Genomic DNA, 17895 nt, shown 5'->3' on the forward strand with positions numbered 1-17895 from the left:
GGCAGATGGCCCAGATACAACCCCAATCTATTACTCCAATGAGCTAAAAAACGTCTGGTTTCCTTGCGTTTTTATAGTGTATTGTCTCTTATTATTCTAAAGCAAAGCACTAGGCAGGAGCTCAGCAAGCAGCTCTCACTCATCCGCCTTGTCAGCAAGAGCAATGATTATTTATTCTTTAAAAGCGCACTGAAAAAACATAACTCACGTATTGCTAAATTTCAGAGGTAGTTTTCTTTGTGTTTTCTCTTCGTATCGTTTTGATAAAAGGCTTAAAAACTCAGTTTTGAAGACTGATTCAAGCAAGCTATCATATTCCTGTTCGTGTAGAATGAACATGTCATCCTGCATCGTGCTGAAAAGAAATCAGAGAGATTTACCATTCAGATTAAAATTTCAATAGCAAATAGAGCCAGCATTATAATGAAATTTGTACACATGGTTAATTTTTAAAAACACAAAGTCCAAAGAGCGTGTACCATAGAGTCTTGCTTTATGAGAACACTTATTTTGAGCAGTCGATAACGAAATACCTGAAACAACCCTGTTTGAAACATAGGCAAGCTGTTTGCTCATTTTACAGTAATCAGTGTTTCATAAAAACATGTGCTATTGAAGTTAAAATTAAAGTCCATCTCCTTAACAATGACAAAATCTGTGATTAGAGATGAATTGGAAACTTGAAAGTTACTAGTCATAAAGTAAGACTGAAAGTCAAAGCAAGCAAATTCTGAATGAAAGCTCTTAACTCTCCATCGTTTTTAGCTTAATGATTATACAGTACAAAGAACACACGTGTTGGGATCTATTGCCATCAATGGATCGATTCCTGCTTACAGATGCTGCAAAAATACTCCACAGAAAATTATATCCACATCAGCAATTTACTTGGTTGATTTCTGCCGAGTCCCCACAGTTCCTCTGAGTTCTAGCTAGATTAGTGTTGTTTCAGCATGCTAACTTGTTTATAAATGTATTGTTTTTCCTTTTAACAACATGTTGGCATACTTCCTCGCTATAACTATATCGGTGGCTATCTGTTTCTGCAACCTCTCTAAAAAGCAATATACATAAAGCTTTACAAATAAAACAAGAACAAGGACATAAGTGTCTGGTTGGTTGGTTTTTTAAACCTAATATAACATGATGTCTCTGTGAAATAAGATTTCACTTTGTCTAGCCATGACACCCTCTCCTTGCTCCAACAAGGATGATTACAGGATTTTATTTTTTTAAGAGAAGAAAGCTGAAAGCAAGGAAAAGAAAGCAGGTCATAAATATGGTCAGCAAGCTATCATAGTCACAACTGATGATAAAGATATTGTCAATACAATGTCTAGCAACTCCATCCACAGCTGCTGCATTTAAAACAAAACACCCTACAACTGTTACACTGAAAAGCTATCTACAGCAAGGTCAGTTACTGCAAGCAAGCAGCTGACCTCCCCATCACAACATGCTAAAATCTCACACAAATTTAAAATTAACCATATTAGTTGTGACTTTTTGTTATTTATTTGCTCCCATCTTATCATCATCTGCTTTTAGTAATATTAGAAAATATAATTGTAGCATAGCAATTTATTTCAATACATTAGATGTTGTTTCATAAGTGAAAAAGGCACTATCTGTTTGCATTTCTGGAGAAATAAACCTTTCAAATCCTGGATATGAAAGGTTTGGATTTAGAATTAGCATTTATTAGTAGTTTTCACAGTTTCTTCTAAAACCAATATACTAAAAACTTACTTGCTAATGGCATAAAACTTGGCAGTGTCAATATCATCAGTGATTAAGATTGTGGAAAACCAGGCAGGTGGCTTTGGCAGCCAAGTGAAGGGCAAGCCAAAGTTACATAACGAGCACTAAGGAAAAACATCTTTAAATGGTTTGCATAGCAATAAATCACGCAGAGAAGGCATTGATATCCCATCTACGTATTATGCAATACTTCAAAGTTTCACAGTAAGTCAAAGAGTAAATTAAGTCTTGCAAATAAGGAACTTGAAATAACTTCCAGCTCAGAAAAGAAGTCCCTTCTCTTCCATCAGAGAGAAAATTAAATCTATTTTCCCTCATCACTCTTTTCTGATCCTAATTACCTAGCAATTAACAGCTTTCCACTTTAAGCATGCTCTTTCCTTTTCCTCTCACAGCTGGTTTCCCTGATTGCTGACTCTTTAAATACGAAGGTGGTAAGCAGAGGTAGCTTTCTCATCATCATTTTTCATCTAGTTACTGAAGACTATGACTCCCTCTAGAGACAGTGAGTACCAATTTACTTCATGCAGAATTAAAAAATTTTGTACTATTGCTATGGATACTCTTGACTGTTAGATATAAAAATGTTTCTAACCTGAGATGAAGAATAAGTCATACTGCTACTCATTTTTCCAAAAGTTTACCCACCACTTACATATTCCATATTGAAAAGATCAAACTCTGAAATCTTTCCTATAGCTTATGGAAGTGTGTATGAAGCCACAAACTTACCTAATTACCTACTTAGTATTTAAAATAGCAGTAAGAAATGAAAGAAAATAAAGTAAACCCATGACCTCCCTTCCTACCATCAAGCAAACAGAGTATCAGCAGGGTTCTGAAAGAGACATGTAAGAAAAACCCCAGCACTACAGGAAATACTACCCAGCCAGTGGTCCTATTTTAGCTTGCTTGGCAAAGAGCCTGCCTTTGCAACAGTGTTAGGATATCCTGTGTCACTGGTTATCAGATAAATTGTAAAACTCAGTTATTTACTGCTATTAAAAACACTAGCAGACTTCTATGAGTAGTTGTCATACTCAATTCACAGAACAAATTACAAATTGGGTAATTGTATTTTAAAGGATAATTCCTTTAGTAATTGTTACGTAGTGTTACTTGATGTGAGTATGTGGCAGTACTGCTTGAATATTCTGCCCTTCTTGTCTGTAATACAGAACAGAGCTAAAAGCCAGTCTAGATTAGCTCCTAAAAAGTGTCATTTCAATTATTTTCTTCCAAGGCAGAGGACTGAGACTTCAAAACTGGTCAGAAGTCAATTACCTTACAGGTGTCAAAATTTAAAGTACAGGGAGTTTCCCTTCCTTTTTAGTTGAGAATTAGAATTTTATTTAAAAATAAACTACAAACTAGAGTTTTGAAAACACATGAGACAACGCAAGCTAGAGAGCTAACGCAATTTTTGTTTTGAGCATGACCTCTGAAAAACTTTTTTTCAAAAATACAAAGAGGCAATACTTGTACTGTGTAAAAGTTTCATTCTGGATTTATTAATTGAAGACTGTTAAATACTACAAGCTGCAACTCTGATCACTGACAAAAGATCATCTCAGATTCTAGTGAAGCAGTAATTTGTGTAGCCTCTGCAGCCAGGGTATTGTATTACTAATAAACTGTATCAATACAGAGTTAAAATATTCCTTAAGTAAGATCCATTATGAACTCAGCCCATAGTAACACGAAAACAGGAAAAGCTCTCCTGATCCTGTGTATTCTGGGCAGCTTTGTTCTGGGGGGAATACCTGGATAGCTTGACAGTTTGTAATTCTGACGCTAATTTTAGAATATACGAAGAATGGCTTTTCCAACAAAATAAATTCAATAAGCTAAGTTTAAAACAGTATTAGACACAATGTAATATACACATTTCCTCCAAACTATGCACATTTTGTTTTCCTTCAAAACCTTCTGTGGAACTGTTATTTACTTTTGAGAAGAGTGTAACAGCTTTCACTACCTTGGCAGGCAGCTGTGCTTTTAGCTGACTCAATGCAACTCTGCCTGTGGAATGCTATGGGCCCAGTTCAAGTGTCTGGCTGAAATCTGTTTAATATTTGTACAGCACACAGTTGAAACTTGGAACACTAACTAGGCAGGTTCCACTCTTTTAACCTGGATCTATTGCTGTTGCAGCTTTTGTTAGAAAGATGTGTGCTAAAATAAACCACAAGATTTGAAAACAGTATTGTAAAAGCAGACATTTCCCTAATCTTGGAAAGATTTAATTTAGTCTACAAATGCAGAAATGTGAAAATCTTTGTTTTAGTACTGGATTATGTCTGTGGGAAGACTTCTGAATATCTTTTCTGAGTATCTTAATAGGAACAATGTTCTATAAGCATATTATTAAAAAACCACTTTGCCGTAGCTGTCAATATATAGTACTCAACTACAGAGTATTCTCTTAAACTACAAAATTTTAATATTTATAGAATTATTGCTGGTCCATTAGGCTGGATCTGTATTCTTTTATATTAAATTTAATACTCAGCTGCCAGCTCTGATAAACTGCAATAACAAATGCAAAGGTATTCAGAGACTTTTTTTTGTTCATCTTCAAGGGGATGAAGTGATACAGGCAAAAATCTATGGGTCTCATGGGAAGTTTCTTCCTGTTTTTATTTACTCACCTAACCAGGTTTCTTATCTCTTTGTGGGCACCACACCACAGATATTTCCTGCAAGTTGGGACTGGTTTGATATTCAGTCATCAGAAGTGATGTGAAATCCAACTAGGAATGAAGGTTTTAACAGCTCACCACAGAGAACCACTCTTCAGGAAGCACTGGATACACACAAGGTGTATTTAAATATATATCCAAGAACTACCTCTCAGATACAAGCTTAAGCCAAAACTCACTAAACCTTCTTGAGCACGTTATAGTGCATATATGCTTCACAGAACACATTTTGGGTGAGACTTAAACCAAGTGAACCATTTTAACAATTAGTCAGAAAATGTTTATTAACAAACACCTGCTATAACATACTAGGGCTGTGAGTGAAAGTGATTCCAGCTTTGTTTACAACATTCAATTAATAGAGCTTATGGAATTCACCCTTCATCAATCAACTTATTTCATTGTTTTACACAAATTTCTGTCAGTGGAAAGATGTGTTCAAGATACTGACCTTAGAGAAACAGAAAGAATTCTCTCCACTTCCATCTTTCGCTTCAAGACTTCCTTAACTTGACCCTTTTCTGGACCCTGCTTTATCTTTTCACGCCCAATGAGGTATATGCACTTTGGAGTGAGGACAAGATCTCGCTTCACGCTCTGAAACAGAATTGTTTGAAAATATACAGTTATACAGAGATCAATGCATTAATGTCATGATGCTGTTCCAAAAATACATAATGTATTGGGGGCATACAATATATAATGATTTGGGGCAAGGCTATCAGTCTTTGATTTGAATGCGTGCGGGGGAATCTGATGTGATAAATCACAGCCTCAGATTGCACTGGACTAAAGTAGGTTTTCTTCCCTTTCTTAATTTAGCTTTCTGCCCAGCAAGTCCCATAAAGCAATTCCCTTTTGCCCTGGAACAAACAGCTTGAAAATCTCAATGTTGAGAGTTAAGAGGGGTCAAAGACTATTTTCAAGCTACTATCTTAGATTTTTTTGACACATGGAGTTTGTTAAATGATTGTAGAGACATCAGTATGACTCCCTAGCAGAACTGATCATCAGTGGATCTTGTTCTTAAGCCTACCTTAAACCGCCTATCGTATTTAGTTACGGTGTCTGCAAAATCAATCTTCTCCCGCTTGCCCACAAACTGGCGTAGCTCTGGATGGTCCTCCATGCCTATGTAATCTCCCACAAAATTCCTGTTAATGCTGTTCCGTCTCCTCTCTTTCTTGTTCAGCAATAGATCTGATGCTTAAATACAAAAAATAGACATTGATTAATACTATTTACTAAATTTTCTAAATTCAGTGTGAAGGAGCATTAGTGGTTTAAAGCAGAACTTTTGGAGAAGTGATAACCAAATTGCTTCTAATAGGAAAAGAATAGTGAGGCACTGCTACTAATCCTTATATAAAGATCCACATGGTTATTAAATCCATTCCTATTGAAATACACTGATGGCAAGCTTGGCAGCTCTGACAAATCAGGAGTGCTTCTGAAACTACGGAAATTCTCTCCTACTCAGTCTGGCTTTGTTTTGAGACCAAAGCACTGGGTAGTCCAACAAAACCACACATACAGAACAGTTAACCTCATCAGTGGTACCTCAGGGGTCCAACAATTTCCAGTCATTCCTAGTCTGCAAAGCAATCATTTCCTTTAAAGAGAGGGAGATGATTCCAATAACAAAAAATATGGTGCAAGAGATAAAGGAAATGTGAAATAAGTCACCAGAAGTTAGGACCTACCTTCTTCTCTCATCTGTACATATTTTTTCCTGGCTGCATACTTCCTCCATGCCTTCTGGATGGCCCTGGCATACCCATCGTACTTCCTCTCTCTCATCTCTTCTAATAAAAAGAGCTGCACAAAACGACAATAGGTAGGTCAAACATTTTACAAGAGAAGATTTGGAAAAACACTTTACTTTCAACTTTCCAATGTATTTCACTCCAGATCCAAGCTGCTGCTTCTACTATGACCAAGGATTCTTGGATCAGAATGCTAAGGTAGGAAGACCTGAGAAGCTTTAGTGGTTCTGTGTTTTACCAGCTTACCTATTAACCCTGAAACCCAATTAGGAAGAAAAAGTAATGTGAATTCTCCTGAAATACTACTGGTGCAACTTGAAGTTCTCCACTGGGCATCCATCCAGTCTGCCTCTCCAACCTGCCATATTCTTTAAAATTCACATTTCTCCTGTCAATGTTAGAATGTCAATGGGCATCTGTGCAATGTGTAACACCATAATGCACCATATTCATATATATCTTTCTTCCTCATCTAAACTTTACCCTGCTGTGTCTGCTGGCTCCACTCTTCCTCAGCAGTGAAGTTGGCTGCAGGACTTGTAATTAGAATACAATCTTATATTTCAGTATGCTACGATAAGACTTGTTTCTACAGTGTTGTCAGAAATCAAGAGGACGTGCTGATTTATGAAAACTGAAATAGCAGGTGCATCTTCTTTCCAGGTCTCACTGCAATATATGTAAATTTAATGCATTATAATAGTCTCATAATTATTTAATGAGGATGGCATATTTCACTACAGTCTTTTTATGTAATTTATTTTTTCTTGTCTTATCAGAACCTCAACATTTGTCTAACGATTATAATATTAAAGCAGTTCACTAGCTTGGCTCTTGCTAATTACTTTCCTATACTGTGACTTAAATACACGTAAGGGCTTCTCTCCTAGCTCTCAAAAGCGAGAAAGCTTTTAAAAAACAAACACAAAAATACAAAACAAACAAAAAGGTGTATCAAGAAGTGAGCTTGGGCTATGGGACCCTTTGTTAAATTTGCTGCTAAATGATGCAAATCTAGGAAAAGCGTTGTTCATATTGACCTAAAAGGAAACTTGATCTAATGCAAACCATTTCTGCAAGACCTTACTTGTTTGTGTACAGAGTTATTTATTCAGGTGTTTGATGGAAATGTAAGTAATGAAGCCTCGTTTCTGCTACCCATAAAACCTTATTTTGCAGTTGGCAAATCTCCATTTACAGAAACTTATTAAAAAAAAATCTTTTCACAAACACACAAGTGCTAGATCGGGTTTCAGTGCACAGGCATGAAACGCATGCTCCTGATGCAAAAACTTCCTAAGCTTCAGCAGGGGCATGATCAAGCCCGTGTCTAATTCAATTTACAGTAATCATTGATCTCTCGTGAACATGTCATTTATTTCTCTAATAATGCTAACTGCAAAATATCAGTGTAAAATAGTCTGTCACCTGCAGCTGAAGGTCAGAGTCCCAATTAAGGAAGTTCACTGAAAACATCAAGTTAACTAATATTTTACTGAAACACATTATAAACTAAAAATATTGCATAACTTTTTTTAAAAATATGTATTGTAAAGCTACCCCTCACACTCCTGAACAAATCAGGTACTTTTTCATCCAATTAACTATAACAGTCACTTTCTTTAGTGGTGCAAGAAAACTTTTCATTTACTATGTCAGAAGTAATGACACTAGCCTTAAATTTAGTAATTTCAGGATGTTTTTTCAATGCTTAAAAAAACAGCTTTAGAATATTCACCTCAAATTCTTTCAACTTAAAATGGAAAAGGCCCCAACTATTTTAGTATTTTTAAACCAACTATTTTAGTATTTTTAAAATTAACCTCATGGCTTTTGAAAAAAAATACATTTTTAAAAGAAAAATATATAGTAATCAAAAGCACTAATTTAAATTAAAATCACAATGCAACCCTAAAAGTTTTACTATTTTCAGTCACCCTCGTATTGTCTTATACTGCAGAAGTGCCCTTCAGTAAAACTCACAGATATGTCATTAAATGTCACTGAAACAAATGGGAAGATGCTGCAAAACTGGAAGCATTTTTTTTTTTTTTTTTTCCCCCCTGGGAAACAGAATAGTAGCATGTGATGTTGGGGTACAGAAGATTAAGGTTTTAGCTACTTCAGAGTAGGCTGCACTGGATGCATCGATCCTAAGTGACTAGTTGAACCATTTAGCTATTAAATAGAAGATTGGTACCAGCAAACATTTTCATTCCTTTCTTTGAAGATATGGCTGCTGGAAATCTGCCCTCTTGTAAGGGGCAAGGATACCAAAGCTTAGGGTCTTTCAGCATTCAGAGAAGCTTATTTCCTTACAGTTTATTATATAAAACAGAAAAATAGATTAAAACTTTAAACTATTTTTTCCTGAAAATAGCATAGCATCAAGAAAGTGGCCTTTATGCAAATTATTTTGGTTTCTTTATCTCCCAAACTGAGATTGCATTGGGTTTGAAACTTACTACAATGGATGCAAAATAATTTCACAGTGAAAACAGGAAAAAACAATTTTCTACAGCATAAGACAAACTAGAAGATGCTGCTTAAATTACTAATTCTGGTCCCTTGTAATTACAAGCAACTAAGTAATCTGTATTACTCTAAACTGCTACTTGACCAGAATGGGTATTTGCCACTGCCATATCATAAACTTGAAGTCATCAGCAAAGGATTGAAAGTCCTAACTGTTGTCACAAGAAAAGATATGAATGACATTCACTGATGACCAAGACTATCACACCAACTCTGTAAGACTCACCAAAATCTTAACAAATAAATCATGACCTGTGCTACAGTGGAAGGCAAACAAAGCTCATGCTTCTTTATAATTAGCTGGTTAAGTCTCATTGACTGCAATATTGAAGTGAAAATAATCCTCTACTAGAAGTTCCTGTTCTGTCAACATGCATCCAAGTATTCAGATACCCTATACACCTTGAACACTATAATGCTTTATTATATAAACAGATGAGACTTACCCTATTCATGGTAGAAACAATTTTAAGACTTGGACAAGTATTTTCCCTCTGAGCTTTTACCATGTGAATGGGCATAGCAGAGTCTACTGCCTGAATCTACTGCCTACCATACAGAACAAAACCAAAAATTTTCTGAAAATTACAGCAACAGAAATATTCTGCTCTTATTTTGATGTGTAACTTAAGGCAAAGCACCGAGAAGTCACCTGCTACTAATAAATAAGGAACACAGGATGGTGGATTGAGTACTTTTCTTCCTTGACAAGTTTCCTGAATGATGTATGAGTGATATAAGAACTTTTTTTCCAACACTGTGCAATTTAAAAGCCATGGGAAAAAAAGTCTTAATCTGACTACCTAATGTTCTTTCAGGATGGGATTTCAAGTTACAGTCATCCTGTGACATTGATTTACTCCATAATATATAACATATCATTACTATATTTGTTGCTATTCTCTTATTTCCATCAGTAGTTCTTATACTGAGAAAAGCACCTGTTTTCTTGGACTAATGGCTACAGATATCTTCTCAAACCATCGCGTTCCTTCAAATGACAGATTCACTGATGGAACATCATATGTAACCTGACAAAGCGTGCAAAGCATCCTTGCGTATCTCATCTCTTCATGTATTTAATGCTCCTTGTGTGTCAAACTTCTGCAGCGTCCTTATACTGTACCCATCAATGAAGCGACTAGAATCTCTACTGCACCCACAGACTTGAGGCATCTGTGACAGGCCTGCCCAGCCTGACTTATATTCTGATATTTCTCCCACCCTATCATGTGAAACTTCTGAGTGGGCAGGCCTCTGATTTCAGCTAAAGCTTCATATTTATAGACTCATGTCCTACCACACTTACAGACTCCGGAGCTTTGATGAAGACTTTGGATTTCCCTAGTTGGTATTGGTCAGGATCCATGTTGACAGACTGAAGCAGATGGAGAACTCCTTGCTTCTCCTCTCCTTTCCAGGAAGGCCAGGTTGCTTTGGTCAGAATGGCGTATCTTAACCACCAAGGAAAAGAAGAAGGAAAAGAAGTTAAAACAGCAAAGAGCAGCAGCAGAATACCACTGATTCTTAGTATTATTACCCAGGGGGCATACTGACTACCTTGGTAGGAATTACAGAAGCTCAGAGCATGGGAAGATGCAGAATATTAAGGTGTTTTTTGCTTAGCGAGACAAAACAGCTGCATCAAGAATGGCAACTGTCCACGAGTCTCCCATTTCCAAATCCTAAGTTAACTATTTGGTAACTGCAGTGGTTAATTACAGAAAGTTCTGCTCTGCTCTCCATAAAGCCAGAGCAAGATTATTTACTAGCAAGGACTTACGGTGCAAGTTTAAGTACCTCCATATCCTTAATATGCTAGATTTTTTTCCCAAGTATGGGATCAATTTCCCACTCAAGCCTTTGTCTTCCGTATTCTTACAAAGGTCTATTGTGTTTATGAGCAAGCGGACAGCTCGTGCTCCTAACGCACCTGTTAACAACAGCTGGTCCGCATTTAGCGAGGAGCCAGTCTTGGCCTTATCCCAGAAAGCCTTTGGCTTGGCACCTGCTACAGGAGGGAAGATACTGTGATGTTGGTGCTATCTGGAGGGAACATTGAGGTCAACTGACCATACAAACAGCTAGGAAAGGAGGCAGGGAAGTGCTGTAATACCATGTCTTTGATAGGTAGCAGTGAGTAGTTTTCTGTCTCATAATACTCCCATGCTTATATTAGTGTAACTATTAAATTAATGAAAAAACTGATAGAGTATGGAATTTAGTTTGTTGTAATTCCCAAGTTCACGTTTCTTAGGAAGATTTAGGCAGCTTCTAATAAAATTTCTCAAAATCACACAAGTCGTTAGAAACTTTATTCAGGAAATGTTCATTTCTCTATCGTGTCATATCTAAATTGTTATCTAGCCAGAAGCAGAAACAGTGTCATGCAACTTAATACCACATAAAAATAACAAACAGTTAAAAAGGAGCATATCACAAAAAACACAATACTTCTAAATAGCATGTACATGAAAAGAAAAGGCAAACAAAATTCAGTGAGATTCAAAGGGTCCATACTGCTCTCCTGTTGAAGTTAGTTAACAAATACTCAGACACTAGCATGATGTTATGTCATAAGAGCTACTTTTGTTATGTTACAGATGTCCATTACATATAGTCTGTATAGAGACAGTATAATTTACTTATCAGTATTATGGGATAGATAGATGTGTAGTAGTAAGGAGGAGTTGTAAGTTAAACTAACTTCCAGCTTATTTAACAGCCTCTTTTGCAGGTTCATCGTGTAACTCCAACAATCTAGTTGGATAATGGAGTCTGAATATAAAGGTGCTGAAGTTAATAAAGGCAATCAAAGTTGTGCAACCCCTCACAAAACTTAATTTGACACTACATTTCAGCATGTTACAAATTCTTTCCTACATCTAAGCTATATAAAGGAGGACATTGGGAAAAATATGACTGAAGATCTTTTAATGTAAGTAAAGTTCTCAGGTACAGAATAAGAAAAGATTAGAACTGCTTTTTCATAAACTTAGACTAGCTTCACATAATTTACAGTTGTTACAAGTCTAATGGGCAGAAAAAAAAAAGAAAAAAACAAACTATATTATACTGTAACATGTACCAACTGAGCATATCACAATTCTGGAATTTAGTATGTTATGTGCATCAATTCTATCATTGTCCACTGCTGTTTAGGAATGAATAGCACTTTCCTCCAATGTACTTCTGCATACTTCTCATTAAACTGGTTGTGTTGGTATCTGTATATATAGGTTCTGTGACTTTAAATGTAATTTGGGCTTATGAGGGACTTCAGCACGACTGTGTTCTTAAAATGCTGTGTAACAATTCCAAGAAAAAAAAAAAAAGATCAAAAATATTATCTATTACAGATTCACAGTATGGAGTTAGGTCCTATCTCTGAGTATGGAGTTCAGCTTTCAGATTGGTTATGCTTTGAAACACACAGGCCTTTTCAGTGACATCAGCTTTTTGCATGCAAATGTAAATTTCGTACATAAAAGTCTATTCAGCCCCAAAATCTCTTCTTACATCAAGATGCCAAGTAGCTCCCAATGAAAACAAATGTACAAGCATGCATTTCCTGACCATCCCATGCCTCAGCCCACTTTTACTCACACTGACTCATCGTGTCAGAACAGGTTGTTCTGCATATTAGGAACTGTGAATGGAAAGGTTGCAGGACAAGGTTTACTCTTAAATTGTTAAATTTTACAAAACAGATTTGAAACAAATGGATGAATTCCACAGAGAATGGTTTCAGCTGCTTGTGGATCTCTGCACATGAAATGAAGTATAGAAATCTATTCACCTTCCAGAAACACCATGTGGCTTTCCTCTGTGCAGACCTCAGGCAGATTTCTAGACACAGCCCTCATAATCAGTGTTTGACAACTGTTAGGCTAGATTTCATACTCATTATTATCTGTTATTCTGTCTCAGCAGTAGCCTTCACATAAGGTTTTATACTCTGAAGCACATTCATGTTTATTATGTCTGGGCTTGAAGATAAAGAAAAAAATAGGATTAAAAATTATTTCATAATGAAAATGGAGTCCACACGTTACGGTATGAATTTGCACTGAAATAGCGGAATGGCAGGCACATATTTCTTTGCCTATCCTGTCACTGGCAAAGAGCAGTTGGAGAGCTACCCTCAGATTCCAGAACACACAGCTCCTAACTCTAAGTTCTCTTGACTTCAGTTCTAACTTTCAGCAACCCTTTCAAAAGACTACAAAAAAACTGAATTCTTCAGCAAGTTTACAGGAAAGTGAAAAGACTTTCAAAGACAACAATAGACAGTCTTTAAGATACATTTAAATCTCTGCATAGCCTAGATAAAGGTAAATAGGAGAAAGGAAAAGTGGGACATGAGAAGCGCTTAAAAATTGCAACTTCTTTTTTTCCTCATCATGTAAACAATTGTACTGTAATATTTCAAAATTAGTATTATCCTACCTCTGCAAAAACTTCTTGAAAACCCGCCTGTAGGCATAGCCAGCTCTTCGTACTCGAATATTTTCTTTAAGACCTAAATATTCCACTTGATGTTTTACCCTGTGGACAAAACAAGATTTAAAATCTGTTATTTTTAGAAGTAAAGAAGACTACTTGTAAAATTCATGCACATATGAAATAATAAAATTCATATATGAATCTATTTATTCTTGCATATTACCAGGCACACTGCATGGCAGAACAAATACTCAGCGCAGGTAGACTACATTACTGAAATATATGCAGGAAATTTACTGTAGCATTCCCTATTGTAGCTTACCTACCTACCTCCTAATTCATGTATAGATTTCTTCACTAATGTTACCCATAAAAAGCCAAATAACTACCTACACAATTACATAGCTGATATTCCAGGCAGTGGGAAATTGCATTCTTTTATTGTAGTTTTCACCTATGTTTATATAGCTCAAACATTGACAGTTGCACACAGCTCATTTTTGGCTGTTCTGGAGAAGAACTGCATCTGAGGAGAGGGGAGAGGCCCAGATTCCAAACTTCCGGCACACACAGAATCAGAAATAGGAGACCTTGGGCAATATATTCGTGAAAAGCTAGCACTGTTCTTGACTTTACCATATTGCAAAGGGAGGATCTGAGGATAGGCATAAGACTTGCAGAAGCGTGCCTGGTAAGTTTGCTCATGGCATACTTTAATTCTAAACAAAAACTGAGCTGGTACTAGTCCAGATGAAAGTGTTAATTAATGGCTGTGGGGTGATTCTGCTGTACACACAAGCTGAAACATTGTTATCCCAACACCATTACATTTCCCTCATGCAAAACTCTTTCAGGTTCTAAACAAGGAACAAGTATTTCCCCATAAATCTTTTGGCACCTTTTCCTGTCTCTGGAGCTGTGGAACATATTTTAAGTTCTTTCTTACATATCCTACTAGTCTGCTTTTTAATGCTTGGAGATTTGATTTGAAGAATTTCAGTTAACTTTGCTAACAATGTACAATTTGTGCTGTTTTCCTTTGCATTTCTTTACTTTTCTCATCTAAGTCATGTGGTTGAAAGAAGCAATGTCAGCTTTTAATTCTGAAATGTGGTGTTCCAGGGGCTCTGTTGTTTTTTTTTTATAGGGCAAATTATGCAAGCTTTAGCTTTCAGTCAGAAGTAAGTTAAGATTTTAGTCCTGTAAATTTAATGAACAGTATATAAAAATTCTTCATATTATTAAAAAAAAAAAAAAGTGAGTCTGTAAGGAACCATTTAATTTTAATCCTTTTTAAAGTACCGTTTCACCAATTTTATGAATCAAGATATTTCAAATCTTGAAAACCCTCTAGGTTAATTTGGTATTATTTCTTTAGGTATTTTGAAATGCTAAATTTCAATATAAATTTCATCACTTGTTTTTTGTTTTTTTTTTGGTAGAGACATTCTTTTCACATGACTCAGTATAAGGGGAAAAAAATTGAAATCCCATGCTACAAATAACAGAAGCCCTGTGGTTATTTCTTTTTAGAGGTATTTTATTACAGAGAGACGCTGCTCTTTTATCTTATAATAAAAAAACTGCACATCTTAACTTGCTGTGTTCAAGGAATAAAGTATGTTTTGAACCTACTCCAAAAATTCTGGTACAGTAACAGTAGAAAATTGATAGACAAAAATACATTTTCCTGTTTATAGCTTTTCCTTCCTGTTCACATCTGGAATAATGCACTGCAGCAACAGTATTACTCCCTTTTTCTTACTGTCCTGCCAGTACTAGTGTCCAGCAACACAGAATTTGAGACATTTTTCTTTTTTTCTTTTTCTTTCTGAGAAAAGGCACACTGAACTCCCTCCAGGCATCAACCTCAAGCAGGTCAGGGTCTGGGAATTCAGCTAACGCAGCAATTTTGAATACACGTCCAAGTGGCTGTGCCAGGATCTGAACAAAAACACATTTCAAGGAACACCCCAATTTTTTGAATAACTAAGGTATTATACAAGGTTTAGGTATTATACGAGGTCTATCTTAAAGTACAAAACAATCTGAAATTATTCAACAGCTGTAGCAGGCTGAAGTGACATGGGTTGTATGAGCATGAGGATGGGCTTTTGTGAAGTTTCTCCTTACTTGATAACACTTCCGCTGTCTAGTAATATGCTACTAATAAGCAGATTAAATATACTGTTCCCATCATATTTTTAAGTATGGCAGCATGTGTGTGATACAAGACTGAATGATCACAAAAGAAAACCAAAAACACTACTGCAACATTCAGAAAAATAACACATACTCAGTTGCATTTTTGTTTCCCTCAGCAGAACTTTCTCATGGTAAAATCATGAAATGACAAAATTAAACAAGCTGAAGTTTTGAGTTGATATATGCATATAATTACATTTATTTTTCCTGCAAATTTCACTAAATGTTACAGCATATGTATATAATATGATGTCAGAATATATGAGAAATGGTTTGAAAAGGGAAAGAATGTTAGTATTTGTAAACAGGGATGAAGGATTACCATCCTAAGAACTAATTCTATTTGTAGTTGAGTTTGATACTATACAGTCATCTGTATTTCATTTATCTTAGTGTCACCAGTTGCTGCATTTGCTAAATACCATCCCTGTTGGGAGGGGGGAGAAATCTTACCCACTTTTATTCCAAAATGGGCTTCCTGAAAGCTGGCCTTTTGTCAGGATTAGTTTTTTGTTTTGTTTCGTTTCACTGGTTTCCTAGCAACACTTCCCACAATAATAGGCCTGTTTTCCAATATGTAAATGATTGATTTTTAAAGTGCCCCCAATTTGTACTTTTTGCTTTGCTACAACTTTTAGACATACTTTCACTAGAATAACTTTCCTCCTTTGGTCCCAGTGTGGGTGAGAAATTAAGTGCTGCATAGTAGGATTTTTAAAAGGTGGGAAAAGCTAGAGAAAGAGGGTCTATCGTTTACTGCCAAGACCTAAATGACACTTTCAAGGGGCAGTCATGATTGTGGCTTCTGTAAGTGCTCTACATCTGCATGTAATTGTGCTAGTCTGTGTGCCAAATAAGCAGGAAGTGAATTCTGGCATGCTGTTGATGTGGTCAAGAATATTCTTTATCAGACTTCACAAATCGTTTCACTGTGACAAAAATAACTAATTGCTATTATCAGCACTTCTACCAATACCAGAAGTACTTGGTATATAATTAAAAATGTTAAATACTGTACTTGACCTCAGTACAAGAAAGAAATGTATCTTTTTTTTTTTTTTTTAGATATTATGAAGATGTTAAAAAGTACCACATGGTTAAAGGTGACTTAAAACAGATGCAATAAACCTAATTAATGATTTAGGCATCTATTCAATGTCTGTATGAATGATATTCTAGTTATTTCTCTTTAAAGAGCTGGCTAATGAAACTTAAATGTTGGAAAATAAAAAAAAACATGAAACCTATATTTCTTTGCTATAGACACTTTTTTTCTGTTTTTCTTGTTTGATACATGACAGCAAATACAAATGTCTTGTTGGCTTTCAGCTATCTAATAGAAGCTGTTTTCAAAGCACAGAGCAAAAGTTAGAATTGATGTATAATGCATTTGGTGTGCAAATTCCACATGGAAAACAAAGTCTTTAATATACTTATAGTTTTACTGCTACATATTCTGCGAATTTTGATCATCTCTAACTGATATGAAAAAAACAACTAAGAACTTCATCTACTAACTGCTTATTTAGATCATGTGCCCTATTTATTGTCTGTAGGTTATAGGATTAAAGATCATGATTTTTTTGGTGGCTTTTTTTTTTGGCTGCTTATGCACATACCTGCTCTCCTCCCAGTCTCGAGGTTTCTTTGTTTCATTTGGTTTGATGCAGCGAATGTAATGGGGTGTACACTTCATCAGGGTGCCAACAAGATCATTTGCTTGTTTCTGTAAAATCAAGGAAAAAATAATAAGATCTGACCTAAAGAGAGTAAATCCTCTGAGAGAGTTGTAAAAACATCAAACATCTACTGATGATCCATTTGGGTTTGGTCCTTTTCTCCAGAACTGTCTTGGGATAATATATAGCAGTAGCAGACCTGCACTTCTAGCCCGGAAACAATGTACAGAAAAAGTCATGTATGTGCATGTATGTGTAAGGTGAGAGGGAGAAAGTAAAACCAAACCAAAACAAAAACCACCTCTTAATACTACAAACATCCAAAATTAAGGAAAGGATGCTATTATCTTTATATTACTGGAAAATTTTCTGCTCTTTGTTCCTGTGTTTTTGCAAATCACTTTTGCTCACTCAAATAATTTTATTCTTATTATTTAAAACTTACCCATGTTGGTGTCTATGAATATGTATGTAAAAGATGTATAAACACATCCACTTAGAAACTCAACACCTTCCACAAGTCTCTCACCTCAGGAAAACATTTTCAGTAAACAGAAGGCACTATTATCTCCAACCATGTAATATATTTAAACTACTATATAAAAACAGGGAGTGGGGAATGCATATCATGGGGAATGTGTTAGGTGAGCTTAACTGTCAGGGTAAGATATAAGGAAAGACACTGAAAAAATATTGATTTCCAAAGTCTTCAAGTAAGTATATCATCTAAGCATGTATTTTACAACCAGTCTCAAAAAAAAAAAGAGACGCCTTCTAACACTTGTTGCTTTATTCAGCCCA

At 35.7% G+C, this 17895-nt stretch overlaps 1 protein-coding gene across 2 annotated transcripts in view; it reads right to left on the reverse strand.

Annotated features, from left to right (window-relative positions):
* Positions 1–17895, reverse strand: part of MYO1E (myosin IE) — an 89374-nt gene that overhangs the window by 10291 nt on the left and 61188 nt on the right. For both annotated transcript variants that reach the window (XM_082769269.1, XM_082769270.1), the window contains exons 17-23: positions 17035–17141; positions 13214–13312; positions 10074–10218; positions 6167–6281; positions 5500–5669; positions 4915–5060; positions 209–355 (exon numbers count right to left, since the gene is read on the reverse strand). In XM_082769269.1, the coding sequence (XP_082625395.1) occupies positions 209–355; positions 4915–5060; positions 5500–5669; positions 6167–6281; positions 10074–10218; positions 13214–13312; positions 17035–17141 (929 nt within the window). The remainder of the gene's footprint in view (positions 1–208; positions 356–4914; positions 5061–5499; positions 5670–6166; positions 6282–10073; positions 10219–13213; positions 13313–17034; positions 17142–17895) is intronic.

Source organism: Aythya marila (genome assembly GCF_965140915.1).
Source record: "Aythya marila genome assembly, chromosome: 11".
Classification (NCBI taxonomy): Eukaryota; Metazoa; Chordata; class Aves; order Anseriformes; family Anatidae; genus Aythya; species Aythya marila.